This window comes from Sinohyriopsis cumingii, chromosome 7 (genome assembly GCF_028554795.1).
Source record: "Sinohyriopsis cumingii isolate HCF-2022 chromosome 7, ASM2855479v2, whole genome shotgun sequence".
Lineage (NCBI taxonomy): Eukaryota > Metazoa > Mollusca > Bivalvia > Unionida > Unionidae > Sinohyriopsis > Sinohyriopsis cumingii.
Window position 1 is genome coordinate 130,676,619 of NC_142967.1, and position 26,768 is coordinate 130,703,386.

General features: G+C 35.4%; 1 protein-coding gene across 4 annotated transcripts in view; it reads right to left on the reverse strand.

The window, feature by feature from the left end:
• LOC149796134 (adhesion G protein-coupled receptor G2-like) overlaps nucleotides 1-26,768 on the reverse strand; it is a 201,031-nt gene that overhangs the window by 33,392 nt on the left and 140,871 nt on the right. For 2 of the 4 annotated variants that reach the window (XM_089966048.1, XM_089966047.1), the window contains 3 exons: nucleotides 26,355-26,651; nucleotides 9,372-10,841; nucleotides 2,718-2,813 (listed from right to left, as the gene is read on the reverse strand). In XM_089966048.1, the coding sequence (XP_089822174.1) occupies nucleotides 2,718-2,813; nucleotides 9,372-10,841; nucleotides 26,355-26,651 (1,863 nt within the window). The remainder of the gene's footprint in view (nucleotides 1-2,717; nucleotides 2,814-9,371; nucleotides 10,842-26,354; nucleotides 26,652-26,768) is intronic. The other 2 variants (XM_089966049.1, XM_089966050.1) reach the window with 2 other exon arrangements.

A 26,768-nucleotide genomic window follows, 5' to 3' on the forward strand; every position in this document is an offset into this window, starting at 1 on the left:
TATTTTAGATTGCACATTAGCAAGAATTCTGAGTCACCATTCAACTTTTGTGCCTAAAGTGAACACGCGGCAAACGTTTGTTGGACACATCTCTAATTACTATAGGGTTACTGTCTTTATACTCTTTTCTGAAAAAGAAAAATTGCTTCTTGCAAGTCTACAGTGAAAGAATATTTAGGGTTTTTGGTAGCTCTGATCGCAGATTGTAAGGCTGAGTTTGTAATAAACATCAATTCTGTCATGAAGTTTCTGTGTTGCTATTTAGCTAGATGATGTGCCAATGGTTAAGGAAACATAATTGATGAATCTGACAGCGATTCAATAAATTGCATTAAATTGCATTAACTGGCAATTCATATCTTTATTTTTTAATAGTGTTGTTTCACTTGCATTATGCCAGTTAACTAAAACTAAATAAGTCTTTTGAAGCCTGGTCAAAATATTTCAACAGCAAAAGTTAATGGATATAATTTAAATTAGGCTGCACAAGGCCAGCCTAAACTCACGATATCAACCGAACTCGTTTTGAGTTGTTAGATTTAAATTCAAAAATGAATGCTGAAAGGCCAAAGTCTCGACAGATGACAACTTGTCTGTTTTGATGAAATCATTCAGGCAGACAGTTTAACTATACATGCCGGAAACGTTACTTTGATATTGGCGCCATTATCTTCTCGGTCACGTGGTCTTAACATACCTCTCGATGATCTGACACGGCGTAGTTAACATAGTGTTATAAAATATGTCTTCAACATAAACGTAAAACGTAAACATGTCGTGGATGTCTGAAGTGAATAGTTTTACATTTACAAGAGAAGTATGCGTGTCTCTTATGACACTCGGTAGTAAAAGTACACAAATTGTCGCGACGGGAATGCATACAGTTTACCATAGTTTAATATTTAAAAAGAAAATTGAATGAAAGGATGCCAGTTCTAGTGACTCTAAATCAAATAATTCTTTTCATGTACGTTTCATCATAACTATGTACGATGAGATTTAAGTAGACTCTATAAGGAAGATGTTTAAAGAACTTCGCGTGATGCGGTTTGTTGAAGATTTCTAATATTCGTGTAGTGTGCCTAAGAAAATCGAAATCTGCTAAGTAAAAAGCAAAATAAGTAAAAGCTCAAATATTGCTTTCGTTGTCTTTGCTGCAGTGGAAGCAGCAGTTTTCCGCGTTCTGTGTTTGTTGATCTTGCCACCTTGAATATTTACATTTTTTCACAAATGTATTTTAGGATCGAGTAACATTTCTAAAGAAATTAGAGCCATTTAGATTAAAAAAACCTATCTTCGAATACCTATTTAACTCAACATTTTCTTAACTTAAAGCAGAAGCACCGGTTTTTACTGTTTTGTTTATCGATTTACGTCAAAAGATCGCGGTATTATTATGAGAGTAATTGTAAGTGTTATTAAATTATTATTCCGAAGTCATGTATCTTTCTTAAAATGATGCAATAACATCTTATCACGTCAGTAACGACGTTATGACATCATATTAGGTTATTGAGTAACATCAAGCTTCATATTCATTTCACCTCATTATTCTGTGGTTTCATTGCATAAAATCAGTATGTTGCATCATGAGATTAATACAATTTTTGATTGGTGCTCAGATGAAGTTAAACATATAAATTATGTGCACACAACAAGGCACTGAATTACAACAAAATGTAGAGATTATAATATTAATATGCGCTATTGGATGTTATTTTGATAACTATTCAGTGTATTACGTGGTCAAGTTTACTGGTGTTCCAGTGGCAGTTCATATCATTATTCAGACGAGTTGCCCCTCCAGTAGTACAGTTTCCAACTGCAGCACAAAGTGGTAAACTGATTCCGATGATGCAAAAGCCATTGACACTTATAATAACAGAATTTGATATGGTTATTAAAATACTAAAAATTCGTATGCACATAAAAAATAAACAAAAGTGCATATTAAACAGATTGTCTCAAATTTGTTTCCTGATCCAGATTTGTTGGGTCTTTTGTTTGATGACGTATCATTATCGCTAGACTGGTCGTCTCCAAATATGTAGATATTTCAGAAGCAGGGCAAGAAAGGTATACCTAAGCCCCGTAGCAAATACATATCCGAATTTAAGAGCGGATAAAACGCGAATTTATATGGGACCGTTCTTTCCACGCAAACTACAAAATTATCCTTATATAATTTGTCTTAATGGACAGATAACAATGTGACGTGTGGAATGTTTATCAGAAAAAATACTTCCCATACATTCAAATATTCAAACTATTTGACGTGTCAGTCATATGAATTATATGAAAATATGTCCAACTTAGTCAAACTTGAGAACAGAAATGGAATGCAAATACATGTAAACATATGTCGATCCATAAATACAATTTATAAAAATTTAAAAAAATTAAAAAAACAGCCTTAGATCAGTATTCATAAATGTAAATAATTCAATAACGAAATTCAATGTGCTCCATAAAATAACGTCTAACGTATCTGAGCACGTGTCTCTAAGTTTACTGATTTAAGAAAGTATTCAATATTTTATTAACAAATCCTGTTTATTATTACAATAAGATTTGCTGTCAACTCCTGACTGTAATTTAAAGCTAGCTGAATTTTTGACAGGTATAGTTGTTACATTATATCAATGATCTTTCTAAATCTAAAGAACTTTGATCTATTTAATTCGTTCATCTAAATAATACAAGTGTTTTCTACTCACGTTCTCTGCATGTGTATTTATCCCCCAAAGCCAGACAGCGTCCACCATCACAAGGATTAGAATAACATGGGTTGGACTTGCTCTGACATTTATCCCCTGCATTGTAGATTAAGAAGACATGAGTTAATCAGACAACAACTTGATAAATGCACGTACAGCAATCCTCTTAACAAAAGCGATTCACAATACACTGACTGCATTCGAGGTTTTGCTTAAACATTCTCCTGTTACATGTGATAAGATTCATTTAGTCTTATACGTTTTTCAAAATCTTATTACTGGTTTTCTCATATTCCTAAGGAATGAATTCTTGCCTAAATTCTGCTAATTATTAAAGAAAGTCTTAATATCGGGACGAACGAGATATTCGGTTTATCTGATACTGCTCCGTGGTTATTACTCTAATTGGGAGAAATACAAAAACAAATTAAACAAGAGGCTTTCGAAGAAACCAAAGAACTCCTGGAAAAAAATTAATTCTGGAAATTAAAGATAGGGCCATTTCTTCCAATTAACTACTGAGTGCTCCAGCCATTTCTGATATTCTTCAGCAAAACCAAGATATTCAAACTGGCTGATCTGGATGTCATCTTGGAACCATTGAAGTTTAGGACAAAGTAGACACCGGAAGATGTCTTTTGATGAAAATTTCATTATGATCATCCATCGGATAATATTTTAAGACAGTCATCGTGGCAGCCATACTGAATGTACAGATGACATCATTTTGATTAGAGAGCAACTAGACATCATAAGAAGTTTATTGGTGACCCCCAATCTTGGTACAAAATCCATTTACAAAGGCGTAAGATAACAATATTTTCAAGATATGATTTTCCATTCAGAGATAAAAAGAATTTCAAGATGACTGTTGTGGTGGTCATATTGGATGTCAGATCGGCAGCATTTTCATTTAAGATCAAATGAAGGTCTTCTTGTGAAAGACCCATTGAATTATGATTGTCTGTTCGAGCTGTGATCACACGATTCTTAATTTAAGATAGCTGCCTTATAAGCACCATTTTCCTTTACAGAAGCGATACGAGTATTGTCATGATGGAAAACGTAGACGTTGTATTTGATATATCAACACTATTTTGTATTTAAAACCAACACATCATCATAGGAAGTATTTTAGCAAAAGCCCCATGTTGACAGGACTGTCCATCCAGATGACTATCAATAATGACATGTTCAAGACCGACACTACGTGGCGGCCATATGATACATAAGATTAGCACCTTTATCATTGATCAGACTAAGAATTATTTTAATGAATGCGCTTTGGATATTTAACGTACCTTTAACAATTTTCTAGTCATAACGCTACGATATCTGCAGTTGTGTAGCAGTTTATTGTCATGTCTAGCACTGGGGCATCATGCCGCGGACATGAAGCATCATGTCGCACCCAGTCACATGATCCTGACACCCGGCCGACTAGTCCTAACACTAAACTTCTTAATGCTGAACGCCTAACGAGGCAGCTGTTAGTACCATTTTTATAAGTCTTTGGTATGCCTCGGCCGGGGTTCGAATACACAACCTCCCGCATCCGGGGAGGACGCTCTGTCCACTAGGCCACCGGAGCTGTCATTCAGAAGGAGTAGCGATAACACGATCTTCAATACTAGCGCCTATACTGCACTTCAGAATGGCACCGTTTTCGTTTACAAATAAATACACATACTTTGAAATCTTTTAGTGAAAACCCCATGTTGATATGATCATCCATACAGGAGGAGTAGCAATACAAAGATTTTAAAGATGGCCATTATGGCACCTGTATCGCATCTCAGATCGGCACTATTTTCGAAAAGGAACAACTAGTCATCATAAGAAGTGTTCCATGTTGATTAGACCATACATTTGGGAGTAGCGAAACAAGATTTTCAATATTGCTCACGTACCACCAATATTGGAAGTCCGAGGGGCGCCATTTTTATTTAAAACCTACTAGACCATAGGATGAATGTGTATATAAAGTTTCAAGGAAATCCTCCGAGTAGTTTAGGAAGATTATCGATAACAACAAATTGGCCTAACGGATGAACGAATTGCAGACGACTGACGATGAAAAGCAAGCCATCTCATAAGCTATTCTGGAATATGATCAGTAGAGCTAACCAGACCAAAATCGTAACCTCGAGTAAGATATGAACAGATCATATTTAGATGGAGTTTTAGAATGGAATATGTCTGCATTTACTGTTGTTCCAAATCATTGTCTAAATAAAAATAAATGTCGTAGTGTATCAGCGATTTTTTTCTAAGCGATACAATCGGGCAGTCGATGGAATAAGACGAACACAAGGCCAGACCAAATGCCGAATACCTTTCAACCTTTAAGATTATGCTGTGCATATGGTAATTTCAATCCGTTCAGATAAATCAAAATTGAATGTACAAATTTAAAAAGGAAATTATACAATTCAAATGAATAAAAGATAATAAGAGGCAGATTTTACTTTACATAGTGTTCAAATATCACGCAATTTTATGAAAAATGGAAGTCTCTTACATACTATTAACACAATCGGACTACAGAAAAGTTTTGTCCAATGTTCTGGAACATCTTGAAAGCTTGTAGCAAAAGCGCTTCTGAGCTGAGAGGAAATCACAAAGAAGTAATGATCAGAGATTTATCAATATGTAGTGCAATTGTGTAGATGTTTGGATTTATTCTTGATTATGTAAAAGAAATTGTTGATTATGTTAAAGAAATTGCTGTAAACAAAGAATTAGCATCATCATAAGGAATAAGTCATAGTTGTCATGCGAAAATTCCCATATCCGCGAAAGGATTGGGTATCTAAAGAATGTTTGACGTCGTTGACGACTCTGATGTGAATTTAATTAAAGGGTGAATTGTTTGGCGACTAAAAGAGATTGTTTGCATTTTTCGCCAGCTTAATGCATTTGATTTTTTACACCATTAATAAATCAGACAAGAAACTTTTCATAGCCTCTCCATACAATTATTAGAAAATAACGGCGCTACTTCGCGTCCATTTAATAACCATTCCTTTTAAAATTTTAAAACTTAGTTTTGCATGACACACTTAATCATGGGGCGTATTCGTTTATCAAAAAAGAAACAAAACTTAGAGCCTTGAGGACGCCACATAAATGATGTATTCCTTAAATACTGGACCAATATTTTACTACAATTCAGGATATATTTTTAACAGACATATTACAAAGATCAGTAAAACGAATGCTACGTACTCCACACGCTATATAGACAATTTATTATCCAATTAAGACACCATAAACTTTAAGGAAAAAGGATTCAAGATATCTTAAATAAAAGGCTGATATAGACGTATTTTTGCCAAGTAGCTTATTAGATATCTTGAAAATTTTATAAACTCTCGACAACCTTCAAACACTTGACCGTACGTCAACGGAATGATGTACGTATGACGGATGGTTTATTATACATATGCTTATGACGGATGGTTTATTAAACATAGCTATTAAAGATTTACGTATGACTGATGATTTATTACACATTTCCTAGTGAGATACTTAAGTATATCGATGGGAGACAAAACTGATATCGCCACAGTAGGCGACTATGGTGACATTACGTATAAAACTAATGTCATATTCCATTTTGTTAGACCATCTGCCTTTATGTGTGCTACATCAAATCGCAATTATACATCGTAATACGAATTTTAAGTAGCAATTATAACTTGCATCACAATCGTGTATGAAAACGATGGAAAAATCAGGTGTTGATTAACACTGATTGCAATTCGAAATTAAGTGGCAATCGAAAATTGGATACAGTGTCTGCTACCTAGCTAGACCTCAAGTTTGTCGAGGCCAAACAAATATTTTAGTTTGAATGTAGAAATGAACAAAATAAAGGACAAACGTCGTTCCAAGTAAATCACAATCATGAAGATATTCTTTCAAGATATTGCGTTCTGAATTCAGTCTGGTAAAACCGGCCTGATGTTTGAGTTACCCAACCAACAGTATCAATCCGCGAATATAAAGTGTTAACAAAAATACAAATGTCTAGATTTTCGCACAAATACGGTCCCTATTTTGACAAAATACAAAATCTGAAGCATCAAATGTACAAGCTTTATCTGTTGTTGTTGTTGTTGTTGATGTTGTTGTTGTTGTTGTTGTAGGGTTTAACGTCATTTTTCAGCACAAGATAGGCTATACACGGCGGCCAGTATAAATGGTGGAGGAAGAACCCGGGAAAACTCCGGAAAAAAACACCGACCCACGAGAAGCTACTGGCAAGCTTTCTCACATACCCAAGCTTTATCTGTAAAACGTGTGTCCCAAACTTATTATAAATTTATTAACTTCTCTTTATCGACGTAGTAATGCAGCTGTCAATGTAGCATAGAATGGAGAAAACCCATAAAAACTGACGGATTTTGGTTTTAAAAAATATATAATAAAACAAATCTATGTTTTTGAGTAGATTTATAGAGGATTTCATGCATCATGTTTTTAATAGTGAATTTCTTTACTGTGTTCAATAATGTCCAGGCTTGCAAAATCTCGAGATTATTTATTAATATTAAATCATTAACCATATGAGATTCTGTTTTAATTTTTGTTTTAATGGAAATAGTTTAGACAGAAAGAAGAAGAAATATTTTTCAGACATGTACCTTTCATCTGTTGCGCGTACAAATAGTCCCAGACGCTATTTGCATTAATAATGCGCAGTTATATAACCAATATCATTTAAAGGTATTTTTTCAAAATACAAATTTTCATTCAAAGAGCCACTCTACTTCCACATCAATAAAATATTTGACACAAACAGCATGGAAGTATTTGTGTGATCTCACATAGTTAGTTGACTCGGTTTAGGCGAGTCATCGATTTCCATGAAAATTGTACAATGTATCCGCCTAAAGTGTGTCAATTCCACTACTCAACATTTCAGTCGTAGGATATTAATGCGAGGGGATGATTACTGGATGCAGACTTACAGACATTTGTGACCGAATATTTGCATTATTTTATTAGGAACAGTACAGTAGACATAGACAAATCTTAGAGTCGGAATAGCATCAAATGATTAGAAATATGAGCTCGTTCGCGCTATTTTATAAAGTAAAATAATGTCGTTTAACATTCTGTCATTTGAGGGACAGGCATATGCCCATTTCTTTTCAAAACAGAGGTTAGTTTATTTACTCTGTTAATATTTAAACTAAGTTTATCGTAGGGTGGGGACAATGTTACAGGTTCCCCACCCAGCCCTCTATTGACTAATCGATACCCTTAATTTTATCTCTAACGAACCCGTGTGAGGTAAACTGGCCATATCCCAACAGATGTATCATTTTTATCCCAATGCCTCTTACCCAACCAATCTGGAAAATGGTCGCCATAAAATGTTGATAGTAATAGTACCAAAAAAGAGTTCCAAAAAGCGGGGTAAGGAAACTTCCCACAGCCACACCCAATCAGTAAAGAGAACACAGCGAAGGAATTCCATGTGCTTATTAGGACCCTTCAGAATCTCACAGTTATGTTAACATGTTGTCATCTCAAAAATATTTAACTGCGCACACTATAGCGAATATGTGATAAACGGAAATATTCGCTCGTGTAGTGGAAACAGTTTGTATTGCCATTCGTCGCTTCACCAATCGTGACAATACAATGTTACCATTTCACTCGTGAAACAATTTTAATATCATCCATGTAGCTATATTCCATACTTGTGATATCGATGATGTATTAGGATCTTCCTGATACGCATATTTGTCTAAAATTGAACAAGTAATTGAAATTATAATTTAGATTCTTAACACACACACACACACACACACACACACACACACACACGCACACAACGGATAAACAGTTCCAGTGACAATGCAATACTTCTAATGAAGACTGACTGTTAAATTAAATTACAAAGGCATGCTTAAGACAAACCAACACTTTTAGTGGACACGTCACAAGAAATCAATGAAAACAAAGGGAAAAAACATGAATACTCATAGCAATACAGTAAAAAGGTGAAAGTTACATACAACGAAAGACACCACACTAGAGTAAAAAAAGAATATTGGCCTTTTTCACTAACAAAACTTCAGTTCGGGCAGAAACTTAAGTTTAAATTCTGGTGATCAGACTGGCTGAAATTTGTGTCTTTTTCATGTTTGAGGAATCAACTGTCCGAAGTCTAGGCTTAACCTTAATATTTGTGTTGGTGAAACTCTGACCTGGATAAAGACTCATGCCAACACATGCGAAATGTTTCAACAAACCACATTCTTTAAAGTGCAATTATACCGTTCCACACTCAGCTTTTAGACAACAAAGAACTGCTTTGGCAAATATTCTTAAACATCCTATAAGCTTGGCGGAAGCAGAGCTACGTAAGCTGTGAGGGGATCACTGCTAGAGAATGATTGGAAATATTCATACAGTGCAATTTTTTAAAGGTTTCGAGTTCGTCTAGATGTCATCGAGGAATTTGCTAAAAGCAGTTCTATCATCACAAAGAAGAGAATTTTAGCTGACAGACTGTGCTACTACGGTTCCAAGCCATGCCCATGCAGAAAGATTCGAGTGTCTAAAACGTATTCTACGTCACGCAAGCAGGTAGGTTTCTACAGTCCATCAAAGAAAGTGAAGCATGCCCTCACTTACCGTAGAAGCCCTGGGCACAGTTACAGGAATACCAGTTGGAAATGTTAACATTCAGTAGGCCACCAGGATATACAGCGGACGGAACTTGAACGGATTTCCATCCCAGAATGACTCTGTGCGAGCATGTGCCATTATTTAAGCATGTACTTAAAAGATTACAGAACTTATAAAACTCACAGACCTTTCCATAAAAATTTGTATCCAAACAGTCACACCAAAACTTGCTGTAGTCACCACTAACAATGCATTTCCCTTCGTTCATACATGGCGAACTTGCACATAAATTTTTATACTGGCAAAGGTTTCCCATGTAACCGAAAAGGCATTCACATGAAAATGAGCTTGAGTTCCTTACGCACTGTGCCCCATTCCTGCATGGATTTGACAGGCATGGATTAAAATGTTCACACAATTTCCCCGAGTATAGTGCAGGGCAGTTACAAAAGGTATCCCCATCACTGGTTAGGTTTTTACAAGTTGCGTTGTTCTCACAACGTTTCATCTTACAGCCATCGATCTTCTCGCAGTTTTTTCCATAACGCTCGATAGAACAATTGCAAGTGAATTCGGTGTCGCTCATGTTGGTGCACATTCCACCGGCTGCGCATGGATTGGAAACGCATGGATTACTTCTTTCACATCTCTCACCATAGAAAGGAGGTTGGCACTCGCACACAAAGGCATCGCTGCTCGTATTAACGCAAATGCCGCCATTCAAGCAAGGCTTTTCGAAGCATTTATCGTAGTTCTGACACTGTGCTCCCCAGCGTCCCTCTGTACAATGACAACTATAAGACCCCGAATCAAGTGATTCGCACGTACCACCATTGTCACATGTGCTATAGGGGAGGGCACATGCGTCCTGTTTCTCACAGTACACTCCCCGAGAACCAAGTGGGCATATACACGTGTAATTACCAGTTATTTGCTCGAATCGACATTCACCTTTTACACACGGAATTCTTACAACACATGGGTTTTCGTTCTCACAGTACTTTCCATAGAAACCATTGTGACACTCGCACGTAGAATTCATCTCATTTAATTGTATGCATCTGCCATTAAAACATGATGACGGTGAACAAGTATTCATTATTTCACAGTGCTCACCGAAATAGAAATTTGGACAAGCACAGGTGTAGTTTGCATCATCCTTATTCAGATCACATATACCACCATTTTTACACTCGTGAGAAATACATGTATTATAAAATTGACACAAATTACCGTAAAACGTACCAGATGGACATTCGCAACGATAACTTCTATCTCCTTGGAATATACAAGTGCCGTTGTTTTTGCAGGGATGTCTTGCGCACAGATCCACCTCAGTACAGTTTGTGCCGCCCCATCCTTCAGAGCAGTTGCATCGATGGGACAGGTCTGGATTGACTAGGCACTCTCCTCCGTTCTTGCATGGGTCCCACACACTGCAGTTGGTGAATAAGCTGCACTCTTTTCCGTAAAGCCCTTAAAAATGATATAATTTGCACGAAAAGAAATATTTATCATAATCATTATCAGTTATTTGTAATTTATTTACGAAAACTACGTAATAATTATTTTTCACAAAATAGGGGTTACTATTATAATTAGTGTACAAGTTCTTTTTCAGCAAATTCTAATCTTATGTCTACGAATGGTAAGTATTTGGCATTTACTTATACGAAGATCTGTGTTCTTTGATTAATGTAAACAGAAACATCAGCGGGTGTGAATAGCACCATGCTGATTGTCTTTCGCATACTGGAAAGCAATAAGAGACTTCACTGCTTTCTATAACATTTTAATAATGATTTTATTCATAGAGAATACATTCAGAAATTCAAAATCAACTTGACAATTTCTAGAATGACTATCATCGCGTTTTCTCTGCAAGCTTATGTGCGGATAAACAGTAGCTAATAATTGCTACAAACAATTTACCGAAGATAACTAAGCTATGTTTATAGTAGATTCTTTGCAAGGATCTCTCTTACAAATTCCGTATTGTTTCGATAAAATGCTTGAAAAACGTTTAGGCACTATTATGTGTGTTTCATATTTATTGTGTGCTTGACCTTTGTCTATGATTGAGAGTAAATATTGGGACTACCTGATTTCTGGGATGTTTACTAAAATTTGATTTCAAGGCCTTTGTTTTTTCCTATGAATTTTATTGAATCTTAGGTCAAGTGAAATTAGGATATATATTCGATTTGAATAAACAAGTCCTTATTCCTGTTTCATACCAGTCTTTTGCAAACTATGATTATATATTTTAGTTGTGTTCATAAATAATTTGAGGGGAATCATTTATTTATTGTTCATTGGAATTTCAAGTGCTCGCTGACTTTTGGAACTAAAACACTGCTTTGGGATTGTTGTGAATTCATTCAAAGACATTCGGGACTATATCATTGTGATACATCGATACTATCTGTACATCGTCACATTGAAGACTGGTGGTATATCAGCACATTCAGTATTGGAACTCATTCGGAACATTCTATATTTTAAAACATGTGAGAGAGCATTCAAGATAATTTTGGATTTGATTCACAGTGCTGTCTTTTGATTTTTTCTTTATATTCTTGGAAAATAAAGTGTTTAGTTTAACAAAACTGGGTTTCGCTTGTTTTTGTTATTTAATTTAAGACTCTGATATAATAGTTAATCCCAAAATAGAGACGCGAATAGTTAAGCCTCAATAGGGACTAATACATTAGTTAAGCCTAAACAGAGGTTAATAGTTAAATCCAAAGAGAGACTCTAATATAATGCTTAAGCCAAAATATTGATTCAAACATAATCGTTAAGCCCAAATAGAAACCCTAATAGTTAGACCCAAACAGAGACTTTAATAGTTGAGCCCAAACAGGACCATAATACAATAGTTAACCCCAAGTATAGATTCTAATATAATAGTTAAACAAAAATAGAAACCCAAAGAGTTAAGCCCAAAAGAGAGACTCTAATGTAGCAGTTAAGCCCAAACAGAGACCTTAATAGTTAAGCCCAAATAGAGACTTAAATAGCTAAGCCCAAATAGAGACTTAAATAGCTAAGTCCAAAAGAGACCTTAATAGCCATGCCCAAATATAGACTGATATAATAGTTAAGCCTAAATAGACTTTAATATAATAATTAGGCCCCAATACAAATTCTATTATTATAATTAAGCACAAATAGAGACCCTAATAGTTAAGCCCAAATGGGAACTAATCTAATAGTAAAGCCCAAATACAGACTTTGATAGTTACGCCCAAGTAGAGATGAATATAATATTTAAGCCCAAATAGAGACTTTCAGACTAAATGTCACTTTAAACAATGTAGTCAAATAGAACACAGTTAAACAGCTCCAAGAACAGTTGATGAATTACACTCTATTTCAGATAAACATTGTTAATCATGAATCAACAATCCGTTTAGCCAGTTAGTTGGAAACAAGTCAGGAATTAAAGAAACGGCTCAGAAGCCGGAAATGGGAAATTCATGAGATTTGCCAAGAACGTATAATCACCAGAAATAGTGCTTTCTAAAATATATTGCAAACGTAGAAACATTAAGTTTCACGAACGGTCTAACGATATCTACTCAATGGATCATTATCATTACGAATATATATATATATGTATGTGTGTGTATGTGTGTGTGTGTGTATTGTACGAATGCCGTATCATTGATATACCACGCGATGTATAAATTTGTCATTAAAATGAAACGAAGCTTGCCGAGTTTCCTTTTATTGGAAAATTTATACAACGAGTGGTATATCATTGATACAGCGTACATGCTATACATATATTTTATTTATATCATATACAAATACACACATATGCACTTTGAATGAAGTTACGTTATGATCCGAGCAATTGTGTATCGAACGAGTGAATGAACTCCTCACATCCCTGCGAATGTGTCCGCTAAAAAATGTAGTTCTGCGATTTTTCTTGTTGTTCACAATCACACATGCAAATTTGTAAGTTTATTGTTTTATTTTTGAGTTTCTATTTTTATTCATATTTATTAAGTCGATATAACACACGCTCATGATTTAAACATGAAATATGGTCATTATGAAGAAAGTGGTGTACTAAAAATACGATACAGTATGTATGCCTCGTGACCGATAAATTTAACATATAGGCCTATTTTCGACTGGCGATTGCAACTATGTATCATTGATATTATGAACACTGTAGATAGATTCCAAGGAAGCGTAAACATACTGCTACGACGAAACAAGTTACTGTAGGGTATTTGGTACAATTTCAGCTTTAATGTTTTCGACCAGAGCAATATGTTTTTCTCTCTCACTCCAGATGTTTGCTTATTTTGTCCCTTACGCAAGAGAGGGGAGAGGGGAATGGAAAAAAGAAAGGATTCTGATGAAATTGTGCACCATTTTAATTTCGTTTAGAAAACAGGCACTATTAATACTTTTTATCGTTATTTTCATATGAGTAGAAATTCATCTTTGATCTATAGGCCTGCAGCTGAAAGAATGTTTATATATTCGTATTATTGCGCCATGGGAGGATCACAATTTGGTATACCAATAGTATTGGTATATCAATTTGCTTAATACCAATACTTTAAATGCCATGTTATTTTTAATGTATGTATGTATGTATGTATGTATGTGTGTATATATATATATATATATATATATATATATATATATATATATATATATATATATATATATATATATATATATATATATATTACATGGCCAGTTCTATGTTCCGTATTCCTCTGAACAGTACTTCCAACACATGATATTTTGTGACGGTCTGACATATAGGTACATAATGACTTTCTAAGAATGCGCAACATATACACAGTTTATGTTTTTTAGAAATTAATAATCTGCCTTTAAAAAAAAGATCCTTTCTACAGGGCGGATATTTACCGCAATCACAAGGAAAGAATGAGTCGATTAGCTGTTTCCTCAAGTTCAGGCACTTATGATAACGACCGAAGGCAGGTAAGAATTATTCTTCCATCAGCAAGTACAGGAAACAAAACGTATTTGCACAGCTTTACATTGACGTTTTACATTTTCTGTGCAGACTGAGTATGCGTTTTTGCCTCCCCATAGAGAAGGAAACGATGGTAATTAAACATGCATCTGCCTTTGAGAGTAGTGCATTATTATTGCCATAGGTTCTTTTGCATAAGTTGTTTCATTGTACTTACACACACACACACACACACACCACGGACGGTTGCATTCGAATTCAAATTATACACTAATAAGAAGAGGGGGTTTCTTTACTATAAGATCATCAGAACGTCCTATGCAGAAATACAGGATCGTGATTTTATAATTGATGAAACTCAGAATATTACTTTTCCTTTCAAAATGAAGATTGCTGCTATGTAGAAAATCCTTCTATGTAGAAAAATCTTTACCTGAATCTGATTTAATGACACACATTAACAGAAGCAGCAAGGTTATTTAATTTACCATTCATCAAGCAAATATGAACCATAAGGTACTCTGAATTAATACCAAAAATAGCCATTGAGATGTGTCTTTCATTGTGAATATTCGCAAACTACTGGTAATATTCTGAAAAATGTTGGAAGTGCACACAGTGATATTATGAATATTTGGAATAATATGGTGACAATGACATTCCATTTTTTTGGAAATGTTTTGTCATTTTCAGCAGTACCTTTGTGAACAATTGCAATACTTTTTCTTATAGAATTTTCCGCGAATATTGTGCGAAAACGCAATAATATTGTGTTTATTTGCAAATAAATTGCTAATATTAACAACGCCTTGGCTAATGAACTTAATTATCTACCTACCTGTCCATTGACATACATACGTACCTATCTTCCTGCTTACAACATTAAACGTAAATTTAATATCGATATAGTTTTGAAAATATTCTCATAAACGAATTTTTAAATTTTTTAAAAATGTATAGCAATAAATCATTCTCGATATTTTATAAGTGGCCTATTATTGAATATTTCACGTTGTAAAAGTAGTTCCAGGATGGTCGTGCGATACGTATAATTTAAAATACTGTTTCAAGCCAGGGGTCTTTACTTGACCGAGCGGTGTCAAAACCCTAGCGCGATTCTCGCTAGAAGTGATAAGTTTACCCCTAATTTCCAAAGACTTCCATACAACTTCATTTGTAAATTAGAAAGCATGACGTGTCCATTCTAAACATAACTTTTACTCTAATCATTGCAAGACCACAGATCTCACAACCTGCCAAATATCCACCAACCGCATACCCGCACGGCCTCTCTTCGTTAGGTTTCCGTACCGCCAGCAGTTATCGCCGTAGAAACTATGCAAATGTCCCTTAACACAGGGGACTATTTTAACTACGCCACCTTAGGCCAGTCAAACTATGGTTTCCAGGCACTTTCCGACAGTATAAATGCACTACATTTGCCACCATGGCGATATAAACGGTATCTGCCAAGTCCCTTCTTATTGATTTCATTGTGTAATTTACCGGTTTCCCACCATAAATACTGCCACTGCAGTCACATCAAAAGTGTACATCACTAGATTTTTGTAGGGACTTTATTATTCCATGCAATGGACACTCATTCGGTTTGGACCTGAATTCACTACTAGTGAACCATGGCATCATGGAAACTCACTAACACTTTACTCCGTGACGTTTGCTCCTAGTAATTGGCTAACTATTTCGGGGTAAGGAACATTGCCATTGCACCGAATTCCAACAATCAGACAAATAATCACAAAAATCTTAGAATTCCTTAAAACGTGGCGCTATAACCAAATGCGCATACTCCAAATTTATTACAATACTAAACTAAGTAAAATCCATTACGGCTTCACAATTCAAAACAATTGTTCTGCGGAATTATATTTTTAAGGAGCAAGTTTAAGGGACTTACAATTTGCATATTAAAATTACCGAAGAATCGAATTTTATTATTAAATCTGAGGATAAGTCAGACAAACATTTGCAACATAAAGGCAGACGTATCGCAGAGATCAGAAGCTATTTTTTATTGTGACGAAAATTTAGAATCTTACATTTTGTGACAATGTTGTTTAATCTTTTTTAACTCTGAAACGCACAAAAGGAACTGTATGTTTACATTTTAAATTCTTGCGGCCGTTCAAGTAGAAAAAAAAGAAGGAAACAGAACAATATTGTTTAGAATTTCCTTGTTCCAATATCTCCAAATGAATATTAAAAATCTAGTCTGCATTTTAGAAAAGACCGAATCTTCGATTTCTAAAAAATATATCCTTAAGTTATCACTTTATGCTCAAAGCATTCTTAATTTTTTGTATTAGCCAAACAAACAAAAACAGAGAGCTTGAATGTTCTGTAAATCAATGAGCTTTCTGTATAAAACTGAATATATTTAATTACTGTTAATCTGAAATATTTGCCCTGAAATTTGCTTTGAAGTTGATTGTCTATGTAGTAAGTAGTCTAGAAAGAAAGGGTCAATTACTGGTCCCAAATCTATCTTCATTTTGAAAAGTAAAGAAAAGGTCCACTTGCCTGTGACTGCAGATTAAATCTATTTATATGTCCCATTCAACATTTGTAAAAATTCAAAGCTAAAGAGTAGATCCATCTCTGCAATGCAAACCAGTCGATGATGTAAGTGCACAGTATATACTTAGGCCTAGACCCGGTAAAGGTACCAACTCGTTCTATCCGCCCTCTCGGAGCAACACACATAAGTAGTTTTGTCGATAGATTACGCGATCATCAGCGTCTTTGTTTTCGTTTGCGTCTGCACAATAATATTGTATCTGTGGTCTTCATATGTATCATAAATCCAATCAAGTTCTTACGATCAAATATACTCTTTGTAATTGTAATTATCGATATTTTTAAATACTGTCACATATTGAAATGTGAAAGATTAACAAGGAGCCATTTAGTCTGCAAAGGGAAAAATATAAAAAGATATTGTTATACAGGGCTTTGTTTGTAACTTTTTTCTTGTGTAAGTTAACATAAATGCAAAAAATAGTGTCCTTTGCCGTTTTAATTGCTTTAATTCTGAAACAAAAAACCTCAGCTATCAAAATTACATAATATTCCTATATTATAAGGTTGTGTCACCTAGAGTTAGTATGCACGTTTGAGAAAGGGAGCGGTAAAAGATGAACTTATTTGCATTGGCAACATGCACAATGGAGAGAATGTTGGCACACTTCTGTGACACTTTCATCTATTGTGACAACAACTTCTTTACAGATGATCATTATAGAAACCATACACTATCCAAAGAGGACAGCTGATAAATTGGCTGCCAGTATGTGCTCGAAAGATAAGCCTAAACTTGTCCAAGGTACATTTTCTTTAGAAGTTATTATACTTGGGAAAATGAATTTTTCCAGATTATACAATGCCAGTCGAACGTACAATGAATGAATCATGACATTCATAAGAAGTTATTTTAAAAAAACTTTATGAGCTCGTTTTATTTCCAATTTACCTTTCAAGTCCAGGAAGCGAAAATAACTACGAGAAGCTAGGAGTCTTTTGAGATGTACACATCTGAAGTAAGGCCAAATTGTATACTCTATAACCCAAATTATATACATCAATCATACATAACAATAAAGGAAATTAAAAGTTACTTTAATAATATCTAAGGTCTGATTAAATAACCAGGATAACAAGTTAATAAAACCTGGGAAATGCTTTATCTTCCAAAATCAGACCCTATCGAAAATGCATATCTGTAGAGCACAAGCTTAGGTGACAGGTATTGCCTATTCTTACAAAATTCGATTTTCCTATTTGAACAACTGTTAAAAATAGTGTACTTTAGAATATTCAGGCTAATTTTCTAACACAGAGGAGCAGCCATTTTAGTACATATACTTTCCATTTATGATCGTTTCATTCTCATTTTCCGAAAAAAGGACTAAGGTGCCCACTTCTTTAATAAATCAATGGCCAAACGGGATGTTTTCTGTGTAACTTCAAAAAGACAACTGTATTCCCGATGACTGTAAGTCATTTATTTAACATTTAATCCATTTAGTAATGGAATTATCTGATCAGGAAAAGACAAGAGGATTTAATATGACAAGACTGGATAAAGAATCAGTCTAATTAGTAGAACCTCATTAAAACTGGTTCTTGCCGTTCACTCGTTGTCTAATACATAGGAGACTTTTACTGGTTTTGTTTTCCGATATAATTGTGGTTATACGTCTTCTTATTGCATAATCAAATCAGTGAATTTACACATTTCCTGTTGTTTAGAATTATAACAAGGTGTTTAGAGTGTAATAAAATATGTCCAAATTCAATTCAGATTTAAACTGCAAGAGAGATGTCAATGAATTAAACCTAGCATTTAGGCCATATTTACATAAGTTTAGTGCATTCTTTGTGACTATTCCATTTCAGTCAACAATTGCGCGAGGCAAGTCTCAGCTACATGAAAATGGGTAATATCAAAATGTCATTTTGAAGAAACGTAAGTAATACTGATTGACAATATATGACCTTGACGCTTGTATTCGTTCCGTAAAAAAAGTGTCGATTACATCACATGTTTTGAATACCACAAAGTCCTACGCTCAAGGTTTACACCTATTTACTTCTTTAGAATGAAACTGTGGATTGTGTTTTTTTGTGGACTAAAATGCCAGTTAGGATGTTATTTCGTTTGAAAGACACAAGTGGCGGATTTGGGAAGATTTTATTTAGTTCTTCTGACGGAGAGTTTTAAGATGCTTCTTTGATATTACATGATGACAGTCCTCAATAGAATGTTACAATGAGTGGTACTTTCACTATCGATTTGTTCTTCGCAAGATCATTTCTATTCAGCCAATCAACCTTTTAGAACTCGCTTAATTGTTCATTGCAATGGAAAGTCACGCTCTTGCGAATTAAGTATTGTTCCTCTCGATTTTTCTTGCAATCTTCGTCTTCGAACAAATATGTGCTATTCATATTTCAAGCCCATGCCGTTGGAAGACTTGATTTAAAAGAAGTCGTCTTCAGGGCAAATTCCTGTTGTTCTTAATCCGAGACTATTTCATAAACTCTGGATGACTTGATTTAACACGGAATCGTCTTCAGAGCAAATTCGTGTTATTTCAAATCCAAGATCAATTCATAAAGCCTGGATGACTTGATTTAACATGGATTCGTCTTTCGAGAAACGTAGTGTTATTCCTATTTCGAGACGATTTCATAGTACCTGGATGGCTTGATTTAACATGGATTAGTCTTTCGAGAAACGTAGTGTTATCCCAAATATCACGATGTAAAAGAGCTCGATAATTTCCAAAATAGCGCACCACTACTTGAATTCTCTGGTAAACTGAGTTCACTTGCCTCTACATTTCCAATAGCTCATTAGACCCATGGTCGTTAAATCAATGGAGCTGAACACCCCAGCTATCGTCAACAAATCGCCAGTATACCTTTGGTAGCTTTTTGAATAGTCCATTCCTTGCTGTGATCATCTGGATGCGCCTTTCGTTTGCCTGGTTTTGTCTCCCTTGCTGCAGATATTTATTGTCTTCTTTTACACTCCGTTCTTTGTAATATTTTTTCATTAGATGCTTAATATTGTTTTCATTCTTTTAAGTCGAAATGCTCCTCCACTTCTTTCTATTTGCACTGTATGTGGCACTATCTGTCAAGGCTCTTTAACTTTCCGCAATGTAGTCGTCCCTATAAAGTGATCACTATTCCCGATCCTTTATCTGCAAGGAGGATAACGATAGAAGTGCCACTGAACAGTTTGTATATTAATCCTGTTTGGTAAGTTTCATTTTTCTTCCAGTCCACGAATTATACTTTCTCCAACCTATTCTATAAATAGGTTTAGTCATCGGTCATCTCTTCCCGCTACCGGATTCGAACTACTTAGATTTCATCGTTGACGTACACGAGTAGATAGTTTTTAAAAACAATGAATTCAACGTTAAAATCTCAATTCATTTTATGTTGCATTCATACAGTAATGCTAAAAATATTTCGTAAGCGTAAAAGATGGGGTATGTAATAAACACAAAACCACATTCGTGTTTTGTTCTAAGTCGTGGAAAGAACTCGTTTGATATGACGCACGAATACGTGCAAGAGGAAACAAAAATAATCTCTGCGCATTCAGTCCTAGAGATTTTATATACACAACTGACGAAAAAAAACTTTATCTTCGCCAGAAAACAGTAACCTGATGTCACATCCATAAAATCCACCTATGAATATAATTTGCGAATGTATTGATGTAGGTGACAAATTGTTTAAACGTTTACAAAAGTTAGCAAAAGGCATGTTGACGATTTCTTGACGATATTTGGGATGTATGAATTTTTAGACTTTACGTACTCTAGGCATTTTATATGCTATCAAATTCAATACACTTGTAAATTCAAGTAGAGATGAGATATTCTTCAAAAGAAGAAAAAACACAATTGTTTGTTACAGCATTCTTCCTGGTTAAGGGTTACATCAAAACCAAAATGTACAGAAAACCCACAGACAAGCACGTGTCATACTGATACTATGAAAAGAACTCGGAATGCACTTAAAACAAATTTGTCCAGAAAATGACAATTACATGTAAAACTGGGAGGAAACTAGATCTAATTTGCAAACACACAACATGACACAAAATTGAGAAGCAAATAAAAAAAGCCGGTATTTTGAATAGGAACGAGCTTTTCAAGAACAAAGTGAAAGTGAAACATTTGTTGAAACATTCTCTAAAGAACTATCAAATAAGCATGAAATAATAATAATAATAATAATAATAATGAGGACTTTGTATAGCGCCTAATCTTTAGAAGCTCTAAGCGATTTACAACATTAGACAACACCTATAAGATAAAAAAAACCTATAATAATATGACTACAAAAACAAACACCATGAAATTAGAAAACATTAAAAAAAAAACATGCTGAGAATATTTAAGGTAGGAAACATGGGATCACTGAGTCTTTGTGTCTAAGTTCAGTGGGCAATTCATTCCACCTTGCTGGGCCCTGGTATGCAAAAGAACGCTGTCCATATGACTTCGTTTTCATAGTGGGAATAATGAGTATACGATTGTCAGAAGAGGAGCGTAAGTATATTGCAGGTGTGTACACATGGGTGAGGTCGGATAGGTATGTTGGACTAGAATCCGACAGTGAAGCGTAGCACAGAGAACACATTTTGTGTTTGATTCTGGATCGAATGGATAGCCAGTGTAGGGTACAGAGCAGCGCGGAGGTGTGCTCTGATCGTGGTACTCTGATTATGATCCGAGCAGCTGTGTTTTGAACTTTTTGAAGTTTCTGGAGTAGATATTGAGATGAACCAGACAGAACTGAGTTACAATAGTCCAGTCTTGAACGTACTAATGAACACACAAGTGTTTTAGTGGCATCAACTGAAAGATATTTGCGAACTGACCTGATGCGTCTCAGCTCAAGATATGCAGCCTTGCATATGTTCATGACATGTTGGTGCAATGTGAGAGTACTGTCTAGAGTAACACCTAGGTTTCTTACTGATTGTGTGAATTTAATGTTGGTGTTGCTGATATTTATTGTTTCAGGTAAAGGATGTGAATGAGAAAGTCTTTGTGTTGTGATCAGAATGGCCTCAGTTTTATCATCATTCATCTGCAGCTTGTTACATGTCATCCATGATTTCACATCAGAAATGCACCTCTCTAAACCTTGGACGGTAGCATCAACTTCAGTTGGGTGGCTAGATTTGTATATTTGCGTGTCATCAGAGTACAATTGGTGAGACACTGGAGGATGATCTATGACACTTGAGAGCGAATGAGTGTACAGAATGAAGAGAACAGGTCCAAGAGCAGACCCCTGTGGAACACCACAACATAGATCAACTGGACTGGAGTGTATTCCATTTGCAGATACAATTTGTGTCCTGTTGACCAAGTAGGACTTGAAGCACAGTAAGGCTGTATCATGAATGCCAAATACATGCTGGAGACGGTGAAGTAATATATCATGGACTATTGTGTCAAATGCTGCAGATAAATCAAGGAGGGTGAGGACTGTAATCTTTCCGTTATCCAACGCAGAGAGAATATCATTAACTACTTTTAGAAGTGTAGTTTCAATACTGTGGCAAGGGCGATATGCATATTGTACATTACTAAAAAGACTGTTTGAATTTAGATGAGATACAAGCTGGGATAGAACAACCTTTTCTAAGATTTGTGAAATGAATGGGAGATTAGAAACTGGGAAGTAGTTCTTTAAATCATTATGGTCTAAGTTGGTTTCTTCAGCAGAGGCTTTACAATGGCAATTTTGAAAAATGATGATAATTCCCCGGATAAGAGAGAGGTATTAATAACATCAGTTAGTGAAGGCAATACTGGATCTAAGCACTGAAGCAGCAGTGATGTTGGAATTAGATCAGGTTCACATGACTTTGGTGCACTCTTCATCAGGATTGTACGTACGAAATCCATAGAGACAGGTAAATGCTGTTAATGGTTGTCGCTCAAATTCTGTATCCCATCTGTATGGTGACGACGAGTCAATTGAAATTGTGAAGTCAAGCTTATCTCTAATTGTTGGTACTTTGTCACGGAAGAAATTTGCAAACATGTCCGGAAGGTCGACTGGAGAGACGGTAGTTGGAAGTGGTGTAGATTTATTCCTTGACATTTGCTTGTTAGTAATGTCGAAGAGCTCTCTGCAGCTGGAACTTTCCATGATCTTAGTAGTGTAGTGGGCTGATTTCGCTGCATGGACTCTATTTGTGACATTCTTCTTAGCGGCTTCATAGATTTGCTTATGAATAGTGAGTCTGGTGGAATGCCAGAGCCTCTCAGCTTTACGGCGGTCTCTTTTAGCAGTGCGAAGCTGGTCCCTAACACTGCTATACCATGGAGGACACTTTTGAATTGATACTCTGCACTTGGTAGGTGGGGCATGTTTGTCAAGCAATGAACGCAGACAGTTATCGAGTTGTTCTGGGGGTAGGAGGTAAGCAAGTTGTTAGGTTAGCTTGGATGTCATGCATTAGTTTGGTTCTAATTATCATACGGAGGTTTCTCTTAGTAGCAGATAAAGGTGGAGGGTTAGGGACTGATACGTCAAGATGGCATATAATGCAGAGGTGATCTGATGCAAGGTCACCAGGGAGGACTGTAGAATCTTATTATCAGGTCTATGAAGAATCCAGTCTAAAATGTGACCATGTTTATGGGTGGGTTGGTTAACTGACTGTTTGAGGTTGAAAACATTAATGGAATCTATGAGTTTTCATTTATTTGAGTTTCCCGGACAGTCAAAATGAAAGTTTAAATCTCCAAGAATAATCAGGTTGCCACTTATCGAATGTCCATATTCCAGGAGATTCGGAAACTGCTCCAAAAAGAGAGAGTTAGCCAGCTTGTTTTTTCTACTAGGAGGAGGGCGGTATAGGCAGAAAAAATGGACTGACCTTTGCTCCAGTGTGAGTGTGGTATGGACTAGTTCAAACGATGTGTGGTCGAAATAGAATGTTGTGGGGTGGTTAAGACGTTTTATCATGGAGTTTTTGTGTTGACAACAATACCACCTCCGCGAGAATTACGGAGGAACGACTTGATGGAGTAACCAGTGGGTGTTAGATCCGCACACTTGGGCTCATCGCCTGATGTTTTTAGCCATGTTTCTGTCAGGAAAAAGACGTCAATATTCTGGTCGTTGATAAAATTAACTATTTCTGTGTGCTTTTCCGGTGGTCCTACTGACTGGGCATTGAATAATGCAATGCGCAGAGGTATTTCTTAGATAGTTGACACAAAGGTTGACGAATTAATAGGGATTTGAATTAGGTTATCTAAATTAGCGGTCGAATTTTTTTTTAACTTGTTGAGCCGAAATAAGGGAGATAACTGGAATTCTTCTTCCTGTTCTACGCCGACCAGCTTTGAGACAACGTTTCTTTTTTCGCTTCTGTTTACATTTAGGTAATGATGAATGTAGTCCCAGTTCGTTTAGTCTAGAGCACAATGTAGTGTGGAGAGCCAAGGAGTGATCATTTAAAACAATTAAACGGGTTGACTGGCGAGTATCACGTGATGGCGGTTTGTTCAAAAACAGTGGAGTATGACAGCTGAGAAAAAGTCTAAGTGTTCTCATTTCCAAAACAATGAGATGAAGAAACACATACGAATTTAACAGCCAATACATAATGAACAAAATAACGAAGATGAAAACAGGCAACAAGCACAAATATCATGAAAACGGCACTAAAAAACGGAACAGCTGCTTCAAGCCGGTTAAGCGATAGCGGCCATCTTGTTTCCAATATAAAAGAAGCAACTAAAATATCTCAATCATTTTGAGCAGCTAAAACAAATCTTCCCAAATCCGCCACTTGGTTCTTTTTTTCAAATAATATAACGAACTAAGAGAAGGTTTAGTTCACAAGCAGCACAATGTACATTTTCACACTAAAAAATAAAACGGGTGAGGCCCTTGTGGAAAGGATTGTGTAGTATGTAAATACGTGATGAAATCCAACCATTTCTTTGGCATGGACGCGATAGCATACACAATCTTTTGGCCATTTAAATTGTCAGTCAGTAGGACTTTTTGACTCTACATTCTGCAATAAATGTGCAACAAAAAGTGTGTGCAGGTCAAAATGGAGATTCTTAATATTGCAGCTAAACATTTAAAGTAGGATTAGAAAAAGAAGATTCTGCAGCAAAGCATTTTCATAAAAACAGACATTCACCGGGAGACTATTCCATGATAGGTAATAACAAAGTAAGAAAATTTTAACAGTGGTAAAAGTACTATTTTGGATCAAGAAACTAAACGCCGTCTCCAACTCAGTGTGGATTGTATTAAAATGTCCAGAGAACGTGATACATAGTTGACGTTTAAGTTACGACGTTACATTGCACGTTACGTCACCACCCAAGTGTTTACATTAACATTTGCTTTCAAAGATTGTATCAGATATATATATATATATATATATATATATATATATATATATATATATATATATATATATATATATATATATATATATATATAAAGATAGAGAAAATATTTTCTAATGCTATCTCATAGATTTCACGCATTTCTGGCCCAAAACCATTGTTATATACACGTTGAAAATAAGTGATAATTTCGAATAAAACAGAAATATGTGTTTATTCGAGCCTGACCTTCCCCCATGAATGAACAAAAGCTGCCCTGACACTGATATAAGTATTCATTAGGAGTTATGGTCATGATTGCACAGATCTATCTCAATCGGCAATATTGTGGAAATTAGGTAAGGTTGTCAATCATGTGTGATCAGGCTGGCTTCGCAAACTGTCCATCAGTCATGTCAGGAAGAATAATTCGAATGCGGAACACCAAATTCGCTGATCGTAGCTTATACCTAAGGTCAAGTTTCTGCTTCGTCATTACAACATATGATCTTGTAATATGACTGGTTTTCCTAATGATAAATAGCAAAGGTAATCATTCAATGAGTTGATGCAATCAAAAGCGGTTTAAAAATATATCCATTTTGGATAAAGTGAATATGCTATTCTGTTTAAATCAATATTGAACAGTATTTTTCTAATAATCTTTTTTATAAAAAAAACCCACAAATATTATGATGCTATTTATTCGCTTGTTATGATTGACGTCCGATATCAGATAGTTAAACAAAATACGAATCAATGGCTGCCATTTTAGGAAAGGAAGACGTTCTGTTCTGTTGTAATTGCTTCTTGCCATGATCAAGACATTGTTGTTTTATATTAAATATCACAAAGCAATAATGCTTCAAAAGATCATAGTTGTGGAAGGCTTTGCATTGTTTGAATCAATACTTTACAGGTTTACAGCAATTGAGTTATTACTTCGACCTTTATAGAGATCAAATATATGCCGGTTTTAATAAATCTAGAACTACTGTAGGTATTTTTTTTTCTGCGTTCCATAACTTCTTCATTGACATCAATACCAGTACTAGTCTTGGACTTATTACTATATAAAGAATCAATGCGTACCTTTTTTGCTTACGATGACTTTCCTTTGGACTCCCTGTGGACTCCATTCTAGACCATTATGAACTCGGACAGTGAAGGTGTAGTTTCTTTGAACTGAAGGTCCCCTTACCATGGTACAAGTTTCTTCCTGCACTCCATAAACCTTAACCGGCATTTTCTCAGTCACTTGGCCATTAAGTTGGAAGGAAAGCTCATATTTCATGACATAACTTCCATTTGTCGGATCTTTCCAGCAAATTCTTGCAACGGAGCTGGTGGGTGATATATCGTCAACCGCTACGCAGAAAACATCAGGCGCTAATGTAAAATACAACGTTAAAGTAATATTCCACATCATCGAAACAAAACTATGACGAAATATTCCTCTCTGACATATTTCTAAATTGAAACAAACATTTCACCAGGCAAAACACC